Below are 24175 nucleotides of genomic sequence, written 5' to 3'. Positions count from 1 at the left end.
GGCCCTCATCCAAGCACGAGCCAGCATCATACAACTTGGGCGCAATGCGTCGATGCCTAACATTAATTAGCAGTAGCTCGCCGAGTCACATTCTTCTAACTTCGTGAACTTCCCAGTCTCCAGGTCACCATACAGCCTTCACAAAGCTAGCAACGTCTTCCACTCTCGCCAGACTTGAAAGACATTCCTTCGGTCAGGCGAAGATTGCATCGCCGAAGCTACTTCTCCAGCCTAGCGCAATGCCGCCGGGGCTCGCGGGATCGGTCTAGCCGTCTGCACCGTTGGGCTCCTGCTGCGCGGATGCAGCGGCCGCACAACCAGCCAACCGGCGGATACAATATGCACGTACAGACATACTGGATTGATTCCAGGACAAGCACTCACGTACATGCAAGAAGTATATACCACTATGTCCGAGGCAGGTAGGACTAACATAATCGTGATTAGCTCTAACAGTGGACATAGTTATCTGCCGGCGGAAGCCGCAGGCTGCCCATGGTGCGAGCTTGCTGAGTTCTTGTCAACGGAGGAAGAAGCAGACGCGGCCGGCGAGAGCGCTACTGAGGCGACTACGGCGCACGAGGGACGCGATGGCAAACCGAGTTTGCATCAAGCAAGAACACAGCCCTCGTGCCAGGCTGGAGATGGCGTGCCACGTCACCAAAACCGCTTGCAAAACCACTCCAATCAGTGTCAGAAATGATTCGCATGGTTTAGGAAAGCTCAGGGGCTTAAATACCCGGTTTTAGATCTCGGGGGGTAAATTAGCCAGCTCGTGAAACGCCAGGGGGTCATGTGGACTTCTTTCCTAGGCAAGGGGTGTGGCGGGGATGGGGATGTCCATTCCGCTGGTCATCGGGGCCGGGGATGGCCAGCGATGGGGCGAGCGGCGGGGGCGTCGTGGCAGGAAAGTTGCGAGCGAGCGGGAAGCGTCGCGGCATGCCCCTATTTTACTAAAAACAAAAAAACAACCCACTCTAGAGCATTATTTGGGCTACTTGGCGGGGAGGGGGTAGGGGAAAAGGTTATATTCGAGGAACTAAAGGTGTTATGGGTCATGCTAGTAATGCTTAATCCCCTCAACAAAACATTTTCCCTCAAATACTTCTTTTAGGGATCTGCTAAAGATACCCTACTGTGTCAAACTGAATTCAATCTTCTATCAACGTCAACATATGCAGCTTCATGGGAGTTATACAGTTTTTAACAGATCTGCTAGACGATGCTCGATCTCCTAAACAAAAACATTTCCCCTGAAATAGCTTTTGGAGATCTGCTACACATGCCCTTAGTGTGCCACACTGCCGATTCAATTTCCTATTAACATGAACATATGCAGCTTCATAGGGCTAGTGGAATCAGAGACGAGTAACATGCTGAGTTACAAAAGAAGATGATCAAACATTCTAAACAGTCTACCAACCATATATCAACTTAACGGCAGCATGCAAAGTGAATTTGGCAGCGAGTGATGCACTATTAAGTGAATTTGGTGCCACTTTATGTGGAGAAATGAACTATTACCGTTATTACGGGGTTAGTGACAGCAGAAACGTCTGACAGAGACATTAAACCTCGTGTACGTGGTTACCAAACTGCCAAATTTGTGGAGATTAATTAGCTGCCGGCAATTGATCCCGGCAAAAAAAGAAGACCCCTTACCATGTTTAATTTGTAGAGATCAATTAGCGGCCCGTGAGTGATGCGCCTGCCAGTATAAATAGGAGACAACCCACGGCCCGCATTTTCATCTCCCACTAGCACGCCTCTCTCTCTCTCTCTCTCACTCACCACATCACTTGTCTTCTTTTCTTCTTCGTCTGCCCTTGCCAAGAGGAAGCAGGAGAGATGGAGGCCAAGAAGTTGGGGGTGTCCGCCATTGCCGCCCTGTGCGTGCTCCTGCTCGTGCTTCCCGGGCAGGTGGCCGCCAAGTCCAAGTTCTGCCAGTGCTACGAGGACTGCTACCGTCAGTGCAGGCACCACATCCTACGATTCGCCTGCGTTCCGTTCTGCTCCAACAAGTGCAGCCCCAACCAGGCCGCCGCCGCCGTCGGCGGCGGCAACCGCGACCGGTGCAGGGAGGCCTGTGCCAAAGTCAAAATCTGCGGCCAGTCGGATCCATCCGGTAAGACGACGATGGAACCATCTCACGCATTTCATTAATCTGTTCCGTTTGTTTGTTTTACCATGTTCATGAACAGCGTTGGAGCCAATGTTCTTCTCCTTATGGTTTTGCGATTTGCAGAGGACGAATGCAACTGTGGCTGCTTCTAGGAGTTTGGTCTTAATAAAAGGGCTGGCGCGGCCAACCATGATCGTTCATATGATGTTGAACGGTAGTGATTATAGCAGCAAATTGATAAAAGTGGCACGCGTACGTGTGTCCACAACTGCAACAAGTAATGTAGTCATAATTAGAACTTCCAAGATCTGAAGAGTTTGCCATTCAAAAAATCATTTTAACAGTTTGTCGATTGGTGCATCATATTATGTAGCACGGCGCTTTGATTGTAGTAGCAAATATAAGAATAAAAGGGGATTTAGTTTTGCTTCCGCATATCACTTCTGTGGATATTATTGCGATACGTGTAAGCTTTTGGTTTTGATTTGGTCTATCGAGATGCCAAACAAATTTCATTTTTGTTTCCTATATAAGCTAACTCATAAAAGGAGGAACGAATTCCCCAATAGAGGATACAAATTCTCATGCAGCAATCAGCAATGCCATATATTTATCCGAGCAAATTCCGAACACAAATGAATCGTGATGACAAAATAACAATTCGGCCGATCATTAATAAAGAATAATTGCACCCATGACATTTTTATGTAGAAGAATAATTGCATGAAAGTCTTCTAGCTTTATGCGGAGTTCATGTTTCTACTTGCGAAACAGAGCAAATTCCTGGTCTCACAGATCAGATGTGTAAAATTATGAAGCGTTCCTACTCCCTCTCGGGGAGCCGCGTGCGTTTATATTGATAGAGGCCGAAGCCCTTGCCTTGGAGTCCAAGGATGAGTACAAGAGTTTGGATACAATATGAGATAGAGGAAGAGGTTGAGATTACAACGATATGAAGATTTGTTCTAACACCCTCCCTTAATCTCAACTATCCTAAATTAAGATTGCTCTTGAACTCATCAAATGATCGTGTTGGTAGTGCCTTGGTGAAACCATCCGCCACTTGATCCTTGGAGGGAATAAACCGTATCTCAAGTTTGTTTGCTGCAACCCTCTCTCGCACAAAGTGAAAATTAATTTCTATGTGCTTTGTTCTTGCATGGAACACCGGGTTTGCAGACAAATATGTTGCACCCAAATTATCACACCATAAGCATGAGATACGATTATTTTTAACTCCCAATTCTTCAAGAAGTGATTCAACCCAAATAACTTCAGCAGTTGCATTCGCCAAGGATTTATACTCAGCCTCTGTGCTTGAACGTGACACAGTGGCTTGTTTTCTGGCACTCCAAGAAATAAGATTGGACCCAAAGAATATTGCAAAACCTCCAGTTGATCTTCTGTCATCACTACATCCTGCCCAGTCAGCATCAGAAAATGCACTCACAAGAGTGGAATTAGAACTTTTGAAATGAAGTCCTATTCCCATAGTATGCTTTACATATCTTACAATCCTCTTGACGGCTGTCCAATGTGTAGAAGTAGGTGCATTTAGATATTGACAAACTTTGTTGACAGCAAACGAGATATCCAGACATGTGAGAGTTAAATATTGCAATGCTCCCACGGTACTCCTATACCTTGTACTTTCTTCCTCTTGAAGTGGCTCTCCTTCATATGCTGAAAGTTTTTCTGAAGAAGACAAGGGTGTAGGTACTGGCTTACAATCTTTCATTCCCATGCGAGACAGAAGTTCAGTGATGTATTTCTCCTGTTTTAACATAATGCCATCTTGAGTTTTCTTGACTTCAATACCTAGGAAAAAGTGCAAATCACCTAGGTCCTTTAAGGCAAACTCTGAACTCAGGTCATGCAGAAGAGCATTAGTGGCATTTTGTGAAGAACTTGCGACTATGATATCATCAACATATATAAGCAAGAAAATAACCACTCCTGCCTTGTTATAAATAAACAAGGATATATCAGCCTTTGAAGCAATGAAGCCAAGAGATTTCAATTGTAAGCTCAGTCTGGAATACCATGCTCTAGGTGCTTGTTTCAAGCCATAGAGTGCTTTATCAAGCTTGCAAACAAAGTGTGGAAATTTCTTACTTTCATACCTAGGTAGCTGTCTCATGAACACTTCCTCTTCCAGAACACCATGCAAAAACGCGTTCTGTACATCTAGCTGTCTTAGGCTCCATCCTCTGGAAACAACAATGGCTAGCACAAGTCTGATAGTTGCAGCTTTCACAACAGGACTAAAGGTGTCCTCATAATCAATGCCATAACGTTGCTTGAAGCCCTTTGCAACCAAACGTGCCTTATACCTGTCAATGGAGCCATCTGCCTTCTTTTTAATTCTGTATAGCCATTTGCAATCAATTATATTTTTACCTTTCTGGTTTGGTACAAGATGCCAGGTTTTGTTTCTCATCAGTGCAGAATATTCCTCATCCATTGCCTTCTTCCATTTGGGATCATCAAGTGCACTACTCACAGTTGTTGGCTCTCCTGAAATACACAACATGCCATATGGTATAGTTCCATCCATTCTTATCTTTGGATTTCGTATACCTTTCTGTAGTCTAGTCTTGATTCTTGGAGACGCCACAGACTGAACTGCAGGTGCACTTGCCACAACCGATCCGGGAGAATCAGGCGCTGACGCAGAAGAATCTGGCGCAGTCTGCACAGGGGATCCTGTGGCCACCGGTGAGGCTGCCGCTCCTGCAGGCATGTGGGAAGTAACCGTGCGGCGCGGCACAGCGGATCCGCAGCCCGACCGTGGCTGCATGCGCACGTGGGGCGAGGAAGATGCGGTCCCGCTGCTGTCCCCACCTGTCGACGACGCGGCGCCACGAGAGTGGCTGGACCGGGAGCCGAAGCTGCTGGTGGTGGGAGCGCGATCCAAGGGGGATTCGGTCACGCGATCCACGGACTGCGCGCGTGCAGGCGTACCAGGCGCTGCCAAATCGTCCTCGTTGTCCGTGCCCGGCTCGTCTCCTTCTCAGCATGAAATATAAGATCATTTTGAGCTGGATTTTCGAGATTTTGATCATTTTGAGCTTCGTTTTCTCCAGGGACCTGCACAGGCATAAGAGTAGGACCAGTACCAGTAGGAATATCATCACATTGGTTAGTACAATCATTGCCCCCATGATCAAAAGTCCGAAGATGTGTGGGAAGAAGAAGAATTTCTTTGCGAAGGAGGGCACCGGCATTGGGATGAAGTGATGCAAAAGGAAACACGGACTCATCAAAAACAACGTCTCTAGATATGTAGACCCTACCAGTAGGAACATCAAGACATTTAACCCCTTTATGCATAGGGCTATAGCCTAAGAAGACACATCTTTTAGAGCGGAAAGCGAGTTTGCGTGTGTTGTAGGGTCTGAGATTGGGCCAACCTGGGCACCCAAAAACACAAAGAGATGTGTAGTTGGGTGTAACACCAAGGAGACGTGTAATAGGTGTGTCAAGTTTGATAACTTTGCTTGGAAGCAAATTGATGAGGTATGTGGCGGTTAAAAAAGCTTCATCCCAAAACTTAAGTGGCATGGATGCATTTGCTAGCAGTGCTAGTCCCATATCAACAATGTGACGATGTTTTCTCTCAGCGGAACCATTCTGTTGGTGAGCATGAGGACAAGAGACATGATGTGAGATGCCAAGCTTTTGGAAAAAAGAGTTCAACTTTTCATACTCACCACCCCAGTCGGTTTGCATAGCAATGATTTTGGATTTCAGTTTGCGTTCAACAAGATTTTGAAAATTGATAAAGACTTGGAATACATCCGATCATTTTTTCAACAGATAAATCCAAGTAAATTTACTATAATCATCAATGAAGCTTACATAGTAGGAAAATCTCCCAACTGAAGTAGGAGCTGGTCCCCATACATCTGAGAAGATGAGTTGTAATGGAGAAGTAGATACACTAATAGAAATAGGGTAAGGCAATTGATGACTTTTAGCTTGTTGACACGGATCACAAACTGACTCAACACTAAGACTAGGCTCATAAGAGAGTTTATTTTTGCTAAGAATATATTTAACTATGACTGAAGATGGATGACCCAAACGACTGTGCCACCTTGATGAAGAAGGCTTGGTGACAATATTTGCTTGTTTATCTGACCATGAAGATGATGATGATATGAGTGGGTAGAGACCTCCCACGCACCGTCCTCTAAGAATTATTCTCCTTGTTGCCAAGTCCTTAACCAAGAAAAAATAAGGATAGAATTCTATGAGAACAATGTTATCAAGAGTGAAGCGATGAACGGAAACAAGATTTTTTGAAGTTTCTGGAACATGCAAGACATCTTTCAAGTGCAAATTTCTCATGGGGTTTTTAACGATTGAATTACCAATATGTGTAGTATTCATACCAGAACCGCTTGCCGTGCGAATTTGGTCACCTCCATTGTACTTCTCCCGCATCGTCAACTTGTCAAGTTCACCCGTGATGTGATTTGTTGCTGCACTGTCAGCATACCAATTTGTGTCAACACCATAGGAGACTGCATGCGCCTCCTTTTCTTCTTGATCATTCTCTTCATAGCGCCACCAGCAGACGCGTGCACCCCCTGGATGATGCTTGAGACATATCTGACACTCTGGGAAGTCATGTTGTTGCTCACGCACTTGTTGTTGTTGCTGCTGCCGAGGGCGTCCTCTGAAGCCGCCGCTGCCATTAGAGGGAGAAGGCTGGCGGTCACCGCGGTCACCACTACGGCCGCGCCCCCTTCCTCCTCGCCCGCGATAGGATCTGCTGCGGGACGAGCCACGGCCTCTGTAGACTGCATTAGCGGATGTATGAAACCCGCCTGAAGACAAGTCGCCCAACATCTCCATCCTTTGATCAAAGGCAGAGATCTGGGCAAAGAGATCATCGGCGGTGATGCTGTTCTTAACAGCGCCGATCGCCGCCACCACGGAGTCGTAGTCGCGGTCCAAACCTGCATGTATGTAGTCCACCATCTCCGGATCAGAGACGGGGCGGCCAGCAGCAGCTAGTTCATCCCCGAGGCTCTTCATCTTCGCCATGTATGCTGAACTAGACATGGTGCCTTTCTTGGTGTTGGTGATCGCAATCCTCAGATTGGTAATCCGAGACTGCGATTGTGAGGCGAAGAGGTTGTTGATTGTTGTCCAGAGCTCAAAGGTGGAGTCCCTCCCGACGACCTGCGCAAGGATCTCAGGAGACATGGAGTTGAGTAGATATGACAGGACCTGTTGATCTTTGGCGATCCAAGGTCCATACAGAGGATTCGTCTCTTGGGCCGTGGTTTTGTCCGCCTTTGTGACCTCCACTGTCTTGGGCGGAGTGGCGTCGGAGTTGTCCAGAAGCCCAGTAACCTGCGCACCTCGCAGGGCTGGGAGAATCTGCGTCTTCCAGAGGATGAAGTTCCCTCTCGCAAGCTTTTCTGACGGAGGTGAACCAAGGTTCAGGGCGACGCCAGCTGAGGAAGCCATGACGGCGATCGCGGATATGTCTAGGGTTTTGTTTCTAGTTTGTGGCTAGATGTATGGAAGAGGGGCTCTGATGACCATGTAAAATTATGAAGCGTTCCTACTCCCTCTCGGGGAGCCGCGTGCGTTTATATTGATAGAGGCCGAAGGCCTTGCCTTGGAGTCCAAGGATGAGTACAAGAGTTTGGATACAATACGAGATAGAGGAAGAGGTTGAGATTACAACGATATGAAGATTTGTTCTAACAAGATGGTGTATATATTGTTAGAGCTCGTCATATTCGCAGCCGTTGTATTGCATATGGAGCGTGTGACATATGCTTTTCGAGGCTGGATAGAAGACGTGCAAACTCGAATTGCCATCTCTCAGCCTCCATAATTTTCTTACATTAGGAACTTATACGTCATTGCCAACATACTTATTCTCCAATTTCTTAGCTTCTACTTCTCTTCATCGGGTCACTAACGCGATGAGGGTGAGGACAACCATGAGCACGACAGTGAGGGTGAGGACGAGCACAACGACGAGGGTGAGAACGATTCCGCCGGTGGCGCTTTGGGCGGTGGGGTACAGATTCCGGCAGTGGCAACTCGATTTTCGACGCCAGTAATGCTTGAAATCAATGGATGCCTCATATAAATCTTAGTATAATTTTGAACAATTAGGACGATTCCAATCCTCATCGACGATGAGGGCGGCCACTCCTCCTTTGAGAGAAGCACTCACTCCAGATTGTGGGCAGCGGGGAGGGAAGTGGATCTTGTGGGCAACGGGGATATGAGCTACCTAGGACATGTCGATAGCCTTTTTATACCTGCAGCAGAAAGCATGATTGGATTGGCCGCGGACAGTTTGCACGTCGATGGTCGCCATTAGTTGACACGCTTCATGGTTCCATGGTCATCTGACCGTCTATGCCATTGGTAGGAAGAGATCAGACGAGGGAGGGGGGCATGGGTAGGAAGTGAAACTTCCCTCCTGCCAGAGCGGTTGCTGGATGGCACACCGTCCAAACCGATTCCCGACAAGATCTAAAAGGCTCATGGGCTTGATTTGGAACACCATTTATAAACTATGGCACTTCGTAGCCGGACGACAATTATGCTAGTGTCTTTTCAATCAAAATAGACATATCAACGGTTATTATGTCATTCATGATTAGTTTGAAATGCTTGTCAATCGATGGAACATCATATTAGACCGCATGGCTGTGATTATAGCGGCAGCAACTACGAAAAGGATTACTTCGTTTCTGGCAAGCCAACAAGATTCCATTGCCTTTTTCAAGGAACAAGTGACAAATTTTATTTCTGAAGTCAACCCAATAGAATTGATGTCCAAATTAATCTTAGCCACCCCACCAAATATTCTCCCCAGCACCTAAAAAGAAGAAGAAAAGCATCGAAAAGTGCAAAATGAGGACGGGCTAATAACAGGACTTAAAAAACCATATTTCCACATCGCAAAATATGTCACGAATCGTAATATTTTTGAACGAAATTTTACAAATCCGTCACGAATATGTATAAGTTTTCACAAATTTATTTATTTATTTATCTTGGAAATATCTTTCTTTTCATTTGAGAAAAAGGGGCTCCGATGAGCAGGAACTTCGCTCTAAGAAAAGCACGCCCTAATAGCTGAGGGCAACTCTAACCGATTCCCTAAAAATAAAGTAGGATCCGGTGAAGTAAACCTAGCTGATCTAAGTTTTGACCGGATCTAGCCGATCCCCTAAATATAATGGAGTAATTTTTTTCATTTGCATTACTTTTCCGGTCACCGAAACAAATTTCATTGCTTCTTTATTTCATTGAACGACATTTTGATAATTGGAGTACATAATTCACCAATTCTTCCCTACGAGAATGAAAAAAAGAACCACAATTAGACACTTTAGAAGATATCCAACTTTCATAACTGCTCTCATTAGTTGGATTAATATTTTCTCTATGTCTTCATTGTTGATTCTCTCTATTGTCTTCTTGAGGTGGCACACTTTTTTTTTGATTGCGACAAATTTGATGTTGCTTCGCATCTAGTCTCATCTATAGTCTCTATTCTAGCAACAAGGGCACGAACATCTATCAGCATGCTATCAATAGATCGATGTAATCTTCTTCCTGATACCAAAATATGCATTCATCCTACACACAAATTTGAGCAAACAATGAGCTACAAATTATGCCGAATCCGATGAACAACCGAGTCAAAAAAAGCACATACCTCATCTTTTTTGCACTTAAAGAATGCCCAACCGGGGTGTTCCGGCATGGTGGAAACTCGGCACACCACCTTCCACGGGCAGTCGCGTACTTTATGAATGGCAACGGGGAGCCGATGAACTGTTGGGCCAGTGACGAGGCTAGGCGACAGCCGGGCGTGTCTTCGCCGGCGAACTGCTGACGAGTGAGATCCGAGCGGCTAGAAATGGAGTCAATACCTGCATGTGACACCGAGGCATTGCCGGGGTTGTTCGGTCCGCCACTCGGCCATTCCATGACAAAGGCGCACTTGTTGACGGTGGCATGCGTCAAATCTGGCGGCGACGGCAGCCGCAAATCGATAGATCTAGCTATTCTGCGTCAGGGACGGGGCAAGAGAGGCACAAATTCGGGTGGTCAAGGATACCCGGCCATTCCATGACAAAGGCGCGGTCGCCAACGGCCGGATGCGTCAAATCCGGCGGCGGCGGTAGCCGCAGAATCGATAGATCTACTGATTCCGCGCCAGGGATGGGGCAAGAGAGGCACAAATTCGGATGATCAAGGACCGTGGCAGAGCATACAGAACGTCTATGGTGGTGGCCGCCAGGGGTTGGGAAGGATAGCACCGGCGCAGATGCAGTGCGGGACTGGGTGAGGCAACGGAGGTGAGGGAATTTTTTCTCCAAGTGGTAGCGGTCGAGCAAATATAGGGATGGGATGCACGCCTGAAGATAAATTATCCTCCGCTAATGGTTATTGGGAATCCGCTAGGTAATAGTTAGCTAACCGGTGGCTAATGCCCTAGCAGATGCAAATCCAACTCATATTCAGCAGCAATACCCATCTTTTCATCGGTACAAATTCAAATCGCGCATGGCACTTGTAATAGAAAAAAAAACTTTGACTAGACCAGCTAATTTACAGTCAGCTTGCCCCCATGGGCTCCATCCACAACACAATCCCCCGACAATCTAACTCAACACTGAAAGCATACGACGAACACGTAGCTCACTGGGATGGCCTCCAGTTGTTTATCCACTTTGTCAACGTGCTCACGTTCCTGCTGATGTCCTCAACGCTGTCGCTTCGCAGCGGCATCACTATATCCTCCTTGTAGCTCTCCCTCGCCTCCTCCAGGAGCACCTGGAAGATCTCGCACTCTATGTTGTTTTGTGAGCTTGGCGCCCATGTAGCCTCTGAACAAAACAAAAACGTGTTAGAGATAAGCGTGGCATATCACTTTCGCTTGCTCCAGGAGGATGGTCGCTCTGGAGTTCCGAGTTAGATACAAAGAGTACCTGCTAGTCAAGCAATCATCGGATCTATCATGCAACACATGGGATCAATGAATAATAGTTGCATATGGCATCGATGAATTCTCAAAATTACAACCCTGAAAAATAGTACAATGGAGTAGTACTATTATATAAAAAAGGTGTCATATTGTGTGACTAACCCATGCCAACATATGGGTTGGTGACTAGTATTAGTTTACCAATCCACTCGTACTATGGTATCGGAAATTCCATTGCGCTCATACCTACCTAGCAACTGTGTCTTTATTTTTATTTTTTTATTAAACCTCTGAAATGCAGCAGTGATCCTACAAGTGTATCCTACTATAATGGGCATGCCGACTGGCGACAAAGTTCTTTTAGCGATAAAGTTGTCCACCTCTCTTACAAAGTAACCACTCTATGTCAATTAAAAAAAAAGCTGCACAGACACATGACTTTGGACTTTTGGCATGCCTGCTTGGTTTGTAGTGCAATCCATCCGCCGCCATATGGGTCGCTAACATGGTTGATGGGTTTTTCTTTTTTGTGTGTGTGTTCGCGCGCGGCCAGGTAAATGGTTGATGGTAGTTGGAACACCTCCAGCATGGAATCGTACGCGTATGGAATTATCATATTCCTTCCCTTTAATAATGCCTCTCACTCTATCTATTATTATTTATAGTAATGTACGTCTAGCTGAGCTTTATGTTTTCCATTGTCATTCTTCCCCGTTGTTTCTTTATGTTTTCCATTGTCATTCTTCCCCCCTTGTTTTTGATTGCTATTCATCGTCTCTTTGTGTTTACCTTATTTTGGTGACTCCTCTCTATTTCTTCTCTCCCTAGCTACCATTATTTTTGTATAGTTTCTAAATCTTGAGATTAGTAGCTACTACTAGTTGGTTGGGGTCAAGAGTAACGAGTATGATCATCTCCAAATTTTCCCTTCTTCGCTACCTGCCGCATCCTCGTCTCGGCCGGAGATCGACCGATTTTTGACGACGGTATGTATCCTATATTTACGTCCGTACATTTAGTTAAGAGCACGGGTGTAGCTTATAGTGATTTGCGTACATATTTCGTGAAACTGCAGGTACTTCCAGTCATCCGGCCGCACCGTGCGGACAGGAGTAATGGCTGCTACTGCTTGGCCACGGGACATCTGGAACCATTGGGCCATCCAGATCCTGGTGATCTTCAGCCTCGGGCTCCAGATAGCCCTCTTCCTCTTTGCCGGGATCCGCAGGCGTGGAGGCCACCCGGTGCTGCGGTTCCTGCTCTGGCTGGCGTATCAGCTGGCTGACTACACCGCCACATACGCGCTCGGCCACCTCTCCCTCACCGGCGCGGCAGGCGCGCACCCGATCGTCGCGTTCTGGGCGCCATTCCTCCTGCTGCACCTCGGAGGCCCGGACAACATCACCGCCTACTCTTTGGAGGACAACGAGCTCTGGAAGCGGCACTTGCTGAATGCCATCCTTCAGGTGTCCGGAGCCGTGTATGTCCTCTACGAGTATATCGCGGACACGGGCACATTGCTCCGGCTTGCCTCCATCTTAATGTTGGCCATCGGTGCTGTCAAGTACGGGGAGAAGACGTGTGCGCTCATGCGCAGCAACCTGGACATCCGAGCCTCTCTCAAGAAGCAACCACATGCCATGCATGGACATTTCCACCCTCAAGATCAAGTGTTGAAGGATGGAGAATTAGACGAGGAATCCCTTGTGCGAAGAGCTCACTCGCTGTTCCACATATGCAAGCATGCCATAGTTGATTACCCAGTGATGGAAGATGATTCACACAGCCAAGATACCACCAAAATGATAGGCGAGGTCGGTTTATGGAGATTAGTGGAGGTTGAGCTCTCCCTCATGTATGACATGCTGTACACCAAGGCAAGTGTCATTCACACCTGGTTCGGCTACTTGGTGCGTCTCATCTCACCGCTCGCCATAGCCGCATCATTGCTGCTTCGACAAGGAAGCCCACCGCAGAGTTGATGTCAATATCACCTACATATTGTATGGTGGTGCCTTGTTCATGGAGATGATGTCGATGCTGAACGCCCTAGGCTCCTCTTGGACATTTGTCTTCCTGAGTACCACGAGATGCCACTGGCTTCAATACGCAGCTCTGTGCAATCAAAGATGGGACCCGCTTAGGCGTGCTGTTGTATATCTTCACCATCTTGTCAGGGTAGGAGGAGGTAGCCGGTACAGCTCAAGGAGGTGGTCACATAGCATGGGACAGTACAATATGTTGCACCTTTGCACTGGTTCTGACAGTGCACTCACGAGGCCTCTTCTTGGGAGTTTGGCCAAGGTTGTGGGACTGGGATTGACGGAGCTTTGGAACAAGGAGTATTACTCATGGGATATTAACATGGCGGACCATATAAAGGTTTGTATATCTGAACATATTAAGAATTTATACAGTGATGGGAGTGTGAACTCACTGGGCATGCTCAAGAACAAGTGGGGTGAGGAACCACTGGTTCGCAGGGATTTGTTTGGAGGGATATTTGAAGACTCCCTGGGTGTTGATTTCCAAGAGTGCATCATCATCTGGCACATCGGCAGCGCTATTTTCCTGGCCAAGAGCCAGCAAGCCAAAGAAGAGGACACATTGCTGGATGTGGAGGCCATCAAGGCGATATCAAACTACATGATGTTCCTTCTCGTGAAACAGCCAGACACACTACCAGGCCGCTCCCAAAACAGGTTGTATGAACTAACCTGTACAAAGCTGGTCAAGACCAGGCGATCGACTCATAGGCGTCAAAACATGAACCTACGTGCTACGCTCAAGAATCTGTTCAGCCTACATGACGACCCTGATTCCAATTCCAGGGCCACTGACAGAGAGGAGCTTGCAAAAGAGCTATATGATGAGTATGAGGGCAAAAGCTTCAGCTACGATGCTCCTCGTCTCCCCCTTGTAGCTGAACTTGCTAAGGAACTGCTAAGAATGGAGAAGGAAGGCAGCATGGTTAACTCGGTGCGACTTGTCCTTGACGTGTGGAGGGATATTCTTTTTTACGCAGCCAGCAACTGCAGCAGGAAGTTCTATGCCGAGAAGCTGAGCAATGGCGGTGAGTTGACAACCATCGTGTGGCTTGTGGCAGAACACTTATACCAACTATTTGTCAAGAGCCTGATCAAAAGATTGAAAAAGGATAATGATTTAGCATGAGAAGGAATCAGTCACCCAGGGAGATGATGAACTGATGATAATTATGACGTATACAACTATTGTCTATGTATCCTTGAAGCAATATAAATTGTATGTTGCTCCGCTTATTGAATAAAGATATAGATTCATTTTATTGACTACCAACTATTGTACCACATGGCACGTGTAGTTAGCAACCTAAAAACAAAAAGTGTGCCAACTCTTGTACCACTTCTTTTACGGGTAACAGGTTTTTGTTGCTCAAACTGAACTTATCTCCTTACTGGGAGGAATGGTTATTGAAAAATTATCTCCTAAGTGGTTGAGCTTGCTCCATACCTCTAATTAGCCAGATGGCAGCATTTTGCAAATATATTGGCTCGTGACACTGTAAATAGTGTTGTATGTTCTCATCCAGTCCAAAGACAAAACTGTTCATCCAATAATCATCTGGCGAAGCTGGATTGTCCCTTCTCCTAAGGTTCATCAGGTCGTCAAATTTAAGAATGTGCTCATTCACACTCGAGGACTGCGTTAAGGAGTGAAAAGCCGGCACATATGGATGTTTCTGCAAATCTGTCCCCAACATATCTACAAAACCTATACCAAGGTGAAGTGGAAGCAGCTATTTGAGTGCCTCTCCCCCACTCAATTGCAGAGCCCTTGAGGTAGGTCATCAATATCTTAGTTCTATGTGCAAGAGGAGTTCTGGCAGCATCAAAATACAGATCCAGAGTCTGAATCCATGAGTCAATGTTGTTTCCATCAAATTCAGGCATATTCAGTTTGCCTATTTTCACTTAAGTTTGTGGTCTTCTTCTGTCATAGAACTTGCTCTATTTGCCCTTGATTGCCTCTTCTGTTGTTGCAGTCCACTTGTTCCTGCGGGTTTGGAGCTATAGTTGTAGCTCTGGATTCAGAAGCATGTGGTGGTTGTTTGATTTGGACAAAATTGGGATGTCTGCAAGGATGTTTGTTGGTGCTACTATCTAGGTGAAGTTCTCTTCCAGTTTGCACATCATGTAAAACTGCAGAGCCAACAGTGGGTAGGTGCTTGTGGGTTGCTTGGGTTGTGAAAGTGTAAGTCAGAGAGGCATTCAGATCAGTTAAGAGTTGTTTGCATCTGGAAAAACAATTCTTAACATGCTGGCTGAACTAACAAAAATCCTTTGTCCTACTCTTTGTATGTAGGCAGTGTCCTAACACCTACCTGCTGGGACTCAAGTTCCAGGCTCAAGATGGGAATGGGTCGACCCGGCCCTGGCCTTGGACCCGGCCCTGGTGGCCTCAGGGCCAACATAAGAGGCCACGGGTCGACCCATATCGTGGTAGTGGCCTTGTTGGCCCGATGGGTATTTCGGGTCAACCCAATTATTAGTGACGTGTGCTGCTCTTTTTTTGTGATATTCTGATAGCTAAAATCCTAATAGAGTAGTAACCTAGGAATAGAAGAAAAAAATTACACGGAGATTCAAGTGGTCTAGCTGCTGCATCTGTTCATTGTACATGCATACATTACCTAGACCATAGTAAGCTCGTGTGTTTGTTTCCAGGCATTGTACAGAGATGCATCCATGCGGGTGAATTGTGTCTAGCCATCGGATGCCGCTAGTACTACTAGTTGACATCAGAACGCTCTACCTAGTCTCAAATTTACACTAGAGAGCTGGACGGCGCACGGAGGACGGGCTAACGGTGAGCTGGATAATGAGCTGGACGTGACTGGGATGATGAGCGGGAGGCAGCACCACCGGCACGGCAGAGATCGGCGAGGGCGATGATTGGGACATAGCTGTCGTGAGAATAGAGACCACGAGGTGGGCCGATCCCGCTGACCCAACGGGTCACTTAGTGCCGGCTCTACTGACCCATAAAAATTTGAGGGCCGACCCATGTGACCCATCGGCCTCTAATTTTTGGGTCGGCTCAACGACCCAGCGGGCCGACCCGGCCCGTTCCCATTTTGAGTTCCAGGTTGTTTGGCCGACTCTTAAATTTTTCTCTACTCTTATAAAAAGTAGAGCTGGTATGATGGTGTGCCTGCCATCCTGCAATATAGGTCATCCGATCTATATCTAACGGATAGGAAGGAAACTATAACAATTTACGCACACTCCTCTCCACATTTGCAGATAAGGCCTTCCCTCGTTCATCCTTTTCTCTCATAAGATAAACTACTCATACAAATGCACCTTGATGTTCCATGCAACGCACGGGCATCTTGCTAGTAACATTTGAAACGAGAGTTCAGGCCTTCACGAAGGGTTTTAAAAACAGGTAGTATACCATGTCAAGTATGATCCACGATTCTAGGAGGGATTTTTTTTTCAAAAAAAAAGCCATAAAAGTACTGGCATCCAAATCTTAGCTGCTCACCGAGTAGCCTTCCCAAGCACCTCAAAGGAAGAAGAAAACATACACTAGTAGCGAAAAAATACAAATTCAACTCATGCTGCAATGCCCATCTTTCTATCGGTACAAATTCAAATCACACATGACACTTTTAATATGAAAAAACTCGACCATACCAGCTAATTTACAGTCAGCATGCCCCCATGGGCTCCATCCACAACACAATCCCCCAACAATCTAACTCAACACGGAAAGCATACGACGAACCGGTACCTCACTGTGATGGTCTCCAGTTGTTTATCCACTCCGTCAACGTGCTTACATTCCTGCTGATATCCTCGACGCTGTCGCTTCGCAGCGGCATCACTATATCCTCCTTGTAGCTCTCCCTCGCCTCCTCCAGGAGCACCTGGAAGATCTCGCACTCTATGTTGTTTGTGAGCTTGGCACCCATGTAGCCTCTGTGAACAAAACAAAAAAATCATGTCAGAGATAAGCGTGGCATATCACTTTGGCTTGCTCCAGGAGGATGGTCACTCTGGTGTTCCGAGCTGGATACAAACATTACCTGCTAGTCAAGCGATCATGCAGAATTGAGTTGTCTGTCTGAAGCACGACCACAAGGTCAAACCAACGTTCTGGAAAGAAATCACATCCGTGATAATCTACTAGTACACCGCCTTCTTCCATCCTGTCCTCAAGCTCATCACAAACCTGTAACCACGGATGCAGGAATTATTAAGTTTGTTCTGAACCAATAACAGATATGAGATATACTGTCAATATCAATGCGGAAAAATAAATTGTTCACATCATTTTTCTTCAGATACAACAGGGTAGTGCTGGTCAAATTTGGGTTCAGATGGCATATCAATAAAACTCACAAAACGTAACACAAGAGATTTCTTTTGTTTCTCAACTTGTAGCAATCATTTGGCAAAACACTATTATTTTTATCTCAAATCAGTATTCTGTATCTTCGGTGTGAGGAATTAATGACAGGTGTTAGCTTAATCAGTATTCTGTATCTTCAGTGTGAGGAATTAATGACAAGTGTGAGCTTCTCAGGTGTGCATCCGATCAATTAGATGGAAGATGAAGCAATACAGTTTGAAGTCCTGAACAACATCATACGTCTTGTAGAAGCTGAGCTTGTGCAGCAACGAAAAACAACTGTTTGCACAAACATATGTTTCATGTGTGCTTCTGTTACTACCAAAGACTGTACTATAGTAATCCAAATGTTTTTTCTTCGACGCTCTCTCCCCCAGATATGTGAGCCACTGCAGCTCCCTCCCTGCCCCAGGTAAGTTTCCCTCCCTTCAGTTGTGTTGTTCGCTTGCTATGGCTGGTAACTGGAGGAAAAGACTAGCTGCCACTGATCTAGTACTTCACCCTGCAGATCAAAGCACTGTCACCACTCCCTCCCTGGCCCAGATTAGAGCACGGCCAGTCTCAGTTCTCAGCCATCTCCCATGCGAGAGGTGACCTTTCCTTAGCCATGGTGAGTTTGAAACTTTGTCCTTGTTTACTGCAATTGGTCTTCTCGCTGTATAATGACTAATGCTGTATGTGCCTCACACTATTTTAGAATGTGCCGGCAAATGATCTAGGCAACAAACAGGCCTTTGTGGAACCATGTAGGCATGATAGATGGAGATGCAGGAGGTAGAGGAAATGTTCGATCGAGATGCAAGTATTGCACTCAGGAATACATACATACGAAACTACTACAAGAGAGTTGAAGCTTCATTTGCTCAAGATACCCAAGAAGGGATCAGATTGGTAGCTTCAAACTGAAGTTGCGGTGGCTGAAGCAGACTAGGTTCATGTTTAAGATGCATTATTTTCCATGTTTCTATCACCTCATCAGTATTCCTAAAGAGTCCTATTTTCATAAATAATCATAATCTATATATGATTTTAATATTTACTCCCTCTGGAAAGAAACATAAGAGATCTAAACGCTCTTATATTTCTTTACGGAGGGAGTAGCATATATCCCCAATCTGCGTATTGAACAAAATTGAAACTCTCATGTGGTCTGTGAGCTGCTAGCTGAATTTCTAAACTCTGGTGTGTGATTTAGCTGCACCAAGTGGTTAATGAAACCGACGATTTCACGCTCAAATAAAAAAAAAAAAAAAACCCTACAGATGAATCAGATGCAAGTGTACTACTACTTAGGATTTGGGGGGAGGAGGCTGAATACCAGGTCCTCGTTGATGACGTGGCAGTCGAGGTCCTCGTCCCAGCCGTCGTGGAGGCCCTTCTCGCGGACCAGGTCGCCGATGTTGACGTGCGCCACGCCCGCGGCGTCGGCGAGGAGGGAGCACGTCGTCGTCTTCCCCGTCCCCGGCGTCCCCGTCACCAGCACGTTGGGCCGCGCGCGGGCGCTGGCTCTCCTCGCCGCCATCTCTGCGTAGTGTCGTCTAGGAGTCGATGCTAACGAGGCGTCGGTCAGGTGGATGCCGGAGCGAGCGACGCTGGGACAGGGGGCGGCGGCGCAGTCGCAGATAGGAGGGAGAGGGCGAGGGCACGAGGCGGCTGGCAAGGGAGAGGCCGAGACTGAGAGAAGGGGAAAGCTTAGATGGGCTAGGGCTTCTTTTGGGCCTTCAGGATTCTTTTGCCAGTCAGCCCATCCACCGAGCCGAATCGAACCTTCCCCAGCATTCCATCCCCTTCCCTCCCGGGACCGGAGGAAACGTCTTCCACCCGAAATGCTCCTCCTCCGCCGCTGCTCCCACCGCCCCCCACGCCGCGCCGCTCCCCTCCTCCCCGCCGTCCACCGCGTCGCTCCTCTCCTCCCTGCCGTCCACCGCGTAGCCATGTCCTCCGCCCCGGCTTCCCCCACCGCGACGCCGTCCTCCTCACCGGCGGCGGAGTACCACTGCCGGACCAAGCACAGCCTGACGGCCGGCTACGCGCGCGGCCCGGGCCGCCTCGACTGGGCCAACCAGCCCAACCCCTTCCTCCGCTTCCCCCCTTCCCCCGCCACCCCTCTCCCCAACCCGCCGCCCCCGTCGTCCTCCGCCGCCGTCCCCTACCAGGCCCTCTTCCACGCGCCGCCGCCGCCGCCGCGGCCGCTCTCGCTCGACTCCCTCTCCGACCTCCTCTTCCACTCGCTCGCCCTCTCCGCCTGGAAGTCCGCCGGCGCGTCCACCTGGTCCCTCCGCGTCAACCCCAGCAGCGGCAACCTCCACCCCACCGAGGCCCACGTCCTGTTCGAGGACCCGCGGGCGCCCGGCCGCCTCGTCCTCTCCCACTACGCGCCCCGCGACCACCTCCTCGAGGCCCGCGCCACCCTGCCCGCCGGCGACCGCTCGGCGCTCCTGCCGCCGCCGGCCACCGCCGTGCTCGCGCTGTCGTCCGTCTTCTGGCGGGAGGCCTGGAAGTACGGCGAGCGGGCGCTGCGGTACTGCAACCACGACGTGGGCCACGCGCTGGCCGCGGTCGCCCTGGCCGCAGCCACTCTTGGGTGGGATGCCCGGTTGCTCGACGGCTTGTCCGATCAGGACCTTGGGAGGCTAGTGGGGGTTGACAAAGGGTGCCCTGCCCCTGCTCCTGCAGACAAAACCAAAATGGCAAGTGGCAAGAAGGGGCCGGCGCCATGCCTGGAGAGGCAACACCCAGATTGTGCTCTCCTGTTGTTCCCTGCGGGCTCAGAAGAACCAGAGGTGGACTATGGGAGGATGAGTGATGCTCTGAGGGAATTCGATGAGTTGGAGTGGGTGGGCAAGGCGAATGCACTCAGCAAGGATCATGTGGTGTGGGATGTCATCTACAAGACGGCAGAGGCTGTCAAGAAACACCAACCTATGCCTGGGGAGCGCTTCTTGGTGAGCCCATGGAGCACGAGCACCAAATTGTCGGAAGGGCCGTATAAGGATCTCATGGCGCAGGAGGTGGTGCGGCGGCGGAGGAGCGCGGTTGACATGGACGGGACACACGTCATGGGGAAGGAAGAATTCTATCAGATACTGCTGCATTGTTTGCCTTCAGGTGAGCTTAGCCCGGGGGAGCGACAGGGACCACAGAGCGCTCTGCCATTTCGTGTGTTGCCGTGGGATGCAGAGGTGCACGCCGCACTGTTTGTGCACCGCGTCTCAGGGCTGCCCAAGGGGCTGTATTTCTTGGTTAGGAACGAGGAGCATTTTGATACATTACGAAATGCTATGAGACAGGATTTCGAGTGGGCTCGACCAGAGGGATGCCCTGATGGCCTCCCACTCTATAGGCTGATGAAAGGGGATTGCCAGAGGTTGGCAATGCAGATATCATGTATGCAGGTATATGATCAAATACAGCAACTGTTATTGCTTATGGCTTCTTTTAACACAATAATTATATCTTTATGGCTGCTTAATAATTTTTTCATTGATTTATTGTGAATGGTCTTTACCATGCTCAAACTGTATGTAGAGGCTACCTTCTGTTTAGCGAAGAACATTGTTTGGGTTCCTGCTGCTTTTGTTTCTCAATCATGCTGATCAATGGGGTCCCTGTGTGGCCGAAGTTCAGAAACTTGATCTCCCACCTTCAGATGTGGTGCCACTTTTTGTCTGTTTAGCTCTAGGTCATGATACAAGTTCAAGTAGCATGTAGCTGCTTTTGTTTCTGGCTTAGTTTCCTTTCTCTGTTTCTCTTGCACCGTAGGGTGCCGAACCTTGTTCTGTTATCCTTTGATAGGGGAACCCGCCAAGTTGTGATGTCATATGGATTTATTTTTTGGTTGTAATTATTTAGTGGAGCTCATGTGAACACTCAAAGTATTAGTTTTATAGTTTATCATGGAACGGGAGGTTACATGCTCTGGGCCTTTCTTATGATGCATTCCTGATTTTTGATGCAGGATATTGCCTCACATGGATGCTTTAGCCTTGGGATGATCGCTCGATTTGAACCTGTGCTGGATGACAAAGGTGAATGGATGTATCCTCGTTTATTCTGGGAGACAGGTGTTCTTGGTCAAGTTCTATACCTTGAGGCGCATGCTGTAGGAATATCTGCCACGGGGATTGGTTGCTACTTTGATGATGCTGGTAAGATGATGCAGCAATTTCCAAAGATCAATTAATAATTGAACTGCAGGCATTCCAATCCTTCCCTTAACCGTATAGTATGATAAAGAAATCTTACTACTCCCTCCGGTCCATATTATATGCCGCTGATTTAGTACAACTTTGTACTAAATCAGCGACAATTAATATGGCTTGGAGGGCTGTGTTTGGTGAGTAATCTTCATTTGCTGGTACCGAATTTTCCTCTCTGAACAACCGATTTAGAACCCACCATTGTGCTGAACACAATTACGCTTATCGACCGCGACGTGGTTCAAACCAAGCTATAAAGCTGCATTTGTTGTCTTCACACTTGCAGTTCATTTAGTAAGCTTAAGCTAAAGATCTAATTGTACTATCAGGAGGTGGAATGACTAAGCTCTCTTATGGTCCTTTTGCTGAATAACTTGTAAATGCCACACTAAAGGGCGGGAAATTATTGCGGGCGGATACAAGAATCCCCCTTTCAATTGATAATCAGCAGAGTGTGTTCTTGTGTCTATGGGTCCGGGAAATCTTGATGCTTTATTGGTTTTGGTCACTAAAATGTTATGTGCATATGCTTAATCTTCAATAACAGATTGTATAGTTCTAGAGTTATACTATTTCCTGGTTTGTTAATTGAAGCAATGGCCCTGCATCTGACTGACTGACAGCATGTGGTGGTGGGCTGGCCAACCAGGGATCAGGGTTTGATCCTCACTTCAATCTAATTAAATTTGGTCCCTAGTTCCTACTAGGACCAACTCATTTTTTTAATGTTGCTTCTAAATGATTCAGTTTGTAACAAGTACACATTTACCAGTATTATGTTTTGAGGTTTGAAAGTCATGAACTACTTATGTGATACCCTAGGAAAATCTTGTTTCCAAAAACTTAACTCATTTTATTTTTTCATCATTGTTTGGTAGCTATAGTTTTTACCTGTAATATAGTTCTCTTCTTATTCTCCATATAGACAAGCATGCCTAGCACTCCATATTGAAAGCATGCCTTACAGTCTAATGTAAGTTTCTTTTTGATAAAACATGTAATTAACTTCCTACGTACATTTGTTCTGCAGTTCATGAGGTGCTTGGTTTGAAAGACCTGGAATTCCAAAGCCTGTACCATTTTACGGTGGGCGCCCCTGTGGTTGACAAGCGGATCATGAGTCTCCCGGCATACCCAGGGCCAGGGATTGATGCATGATTCCTATTTCCTTGGTCCAGCCTGGAGCGACTGACAATATGTGCCAACATCTGAATTCCTGACCTGGATGGAACCAGGAGTACTGTACAGTTCGTGTTCTTGTATAACAAAGCAACCAGGTGAAGGAACCTTATGACGGCAACACAAGTCTATTTGGATATTTGTGCATGATCAGATCGTGGTATGTTTTCTATAGTCATACGAGAATATATAAGAAACGGAAGGGGTGTTCGGAGGGCATGCTTGGTTGGCAGCTGAATTTTGGCTTGTAGGTAGCAAGGGTGGGCTTCTCGTGGGACGGGCAACAGGATTTTGACTCTGGAATCTTGAAGTAGATGTTTGTATCGATGCACAGAGCAAATCCATATTGATATCTCAATTCAAGATTTCAGGTCACCTGCTTGCCCATTGGGATGATATTCGTAGAAGTGTAATGTTTGACCTTTCTAATGTAAGTTTTGTGTGAGAATCCCATTAGAGAAGGAAACTAAATGTATAGAACTTCTGGAAGCAAAGAATAATACTATGATGCTTGGGTTCTGGTTTATTTCCGAACTGTAAAGCCAGTGGTTGCAACAAATTGTGCAAGATGTCAATCTTTGGAACATGACTCGTAATTAAGCAGGTCTTCAATACAAGAACAAAAGAGAAGCATCCGCCAATGTGTTAAGCAAGTCTTCTCTACAAGAACCAAAGAGATGCATTTGCCAATGTGTTAAGCAAGTCTTTACAAGAACCAAAGAGATGCATCTGCCAATGTGTTGCATTGCAAACATAATTATGAAGTAAGTGATGGGGACCGTTCAACTGATGAGCACTGTGAATATTCTTGCACACTGAAACATAATTATGAAGTAAGAAGATGATTATTTTTATGAAAATTTATCATGATGGAATATATTACATTGGAGAAAAATAGATACACCACCCACTATATATTACATAACAAATTGGTGGATCCACTTGCAACAAAAATATTGGTGGATCCACTTGCAACAAAAATGTTGCATCCACCACCCGACTAGTTAAGACATGTGCCTCCATATTAGTGTCCTTAGGGCATCTCCAACACGAACCCTCCTCTAACAGCGTGCAATACGTCTAGACCACGCTGTCCGGGCATGTAGTGCCACGAAGACCTGTATCGGTCCGCCGACGGGTCCGGACACACTTTTTTCACGTAACTCGGAAGCAAAGCGGGGGGGGGGGGGGGGGGGGGGGTTGCAGTAGTCCGGCCAACAACCACATAGGACTCCGACACCCACGGCCCACTAAATCCCCTCTCTCGGTCCCATTTTCTTACATTCTGCCCCT

General features: G+C 47.2%; 2 protein-coding genes and 1 pseudogene across 2 annotated transcripts; 2 read left to right on the top strand and 1 right to left on the bottom strand.

The window, feature by feature from the left end:
• Positions 1-10748: 10748 nt before the first annotated feature.
• Positions 10749-14279, top strand: LOC109755105 (uncharacterized; annotated as a pseudogene).
• A 2382-nt stretch (positions 14280-16661) lies between these two features.
• Positions 16662-19202, bottom strand: LOC109755113 (adenylate kinase isoenzyme 6 homolog). The gene is made up of 3 exons (XM_020313994.4): positions 18823-19202; positions 17179-17324; positions 16662-17071 (listed from the first exon to the last, which is right to left on the bottom strand). Exons 1-3 carry the CDS (start codon positions 19024-19026, stop codon positions 16885-16887), a joined length of 537 nt encoding a protein of 178 aa, XP_020169583.1. The 5' UTR covers positions 19027-19202; the 3' UTR covers positions 16662-16884.
• Positions 19079-23408, top strand: LOC109755112 (uncharacterized). Its single transcript, XM_020313993.3, has 3 exons — positions 19079-20899; positions 21463-21652; positions 22734-23408. The coding sequence occupies exons 1-3, from the start codon at positions 19079-19081 to the stop codon at positions 22859-22861; spliced, it is 2139 nt and encodes a 712-aa protein (XP_020169582.2). The 3' UTR covers positions 22862-23408.
• The last annotated feature ends 767 nt before the right edge of the window (positions 23409-24175 follow it).

Source organism: Aegilops tauschii, chromosome 6 (assembly GCF_002575655.3).
Source record: "Aegilops tauschii subsp. strangulata cultivar AL8/78 chromosome 6, Aet v6.0, whole genome shotgun sequence".
Lineage (NCBI taxonomy): Eukaryota > Viridiplantae > Streptophyta > Magnoliopsida > Poales > Poaceae > Aegilops > Aegilops tauschii.
Note: the sequence above shows the minus strand (reverse complement) of the source record. Positions and strands in the feature narration are given on the sequence as shown.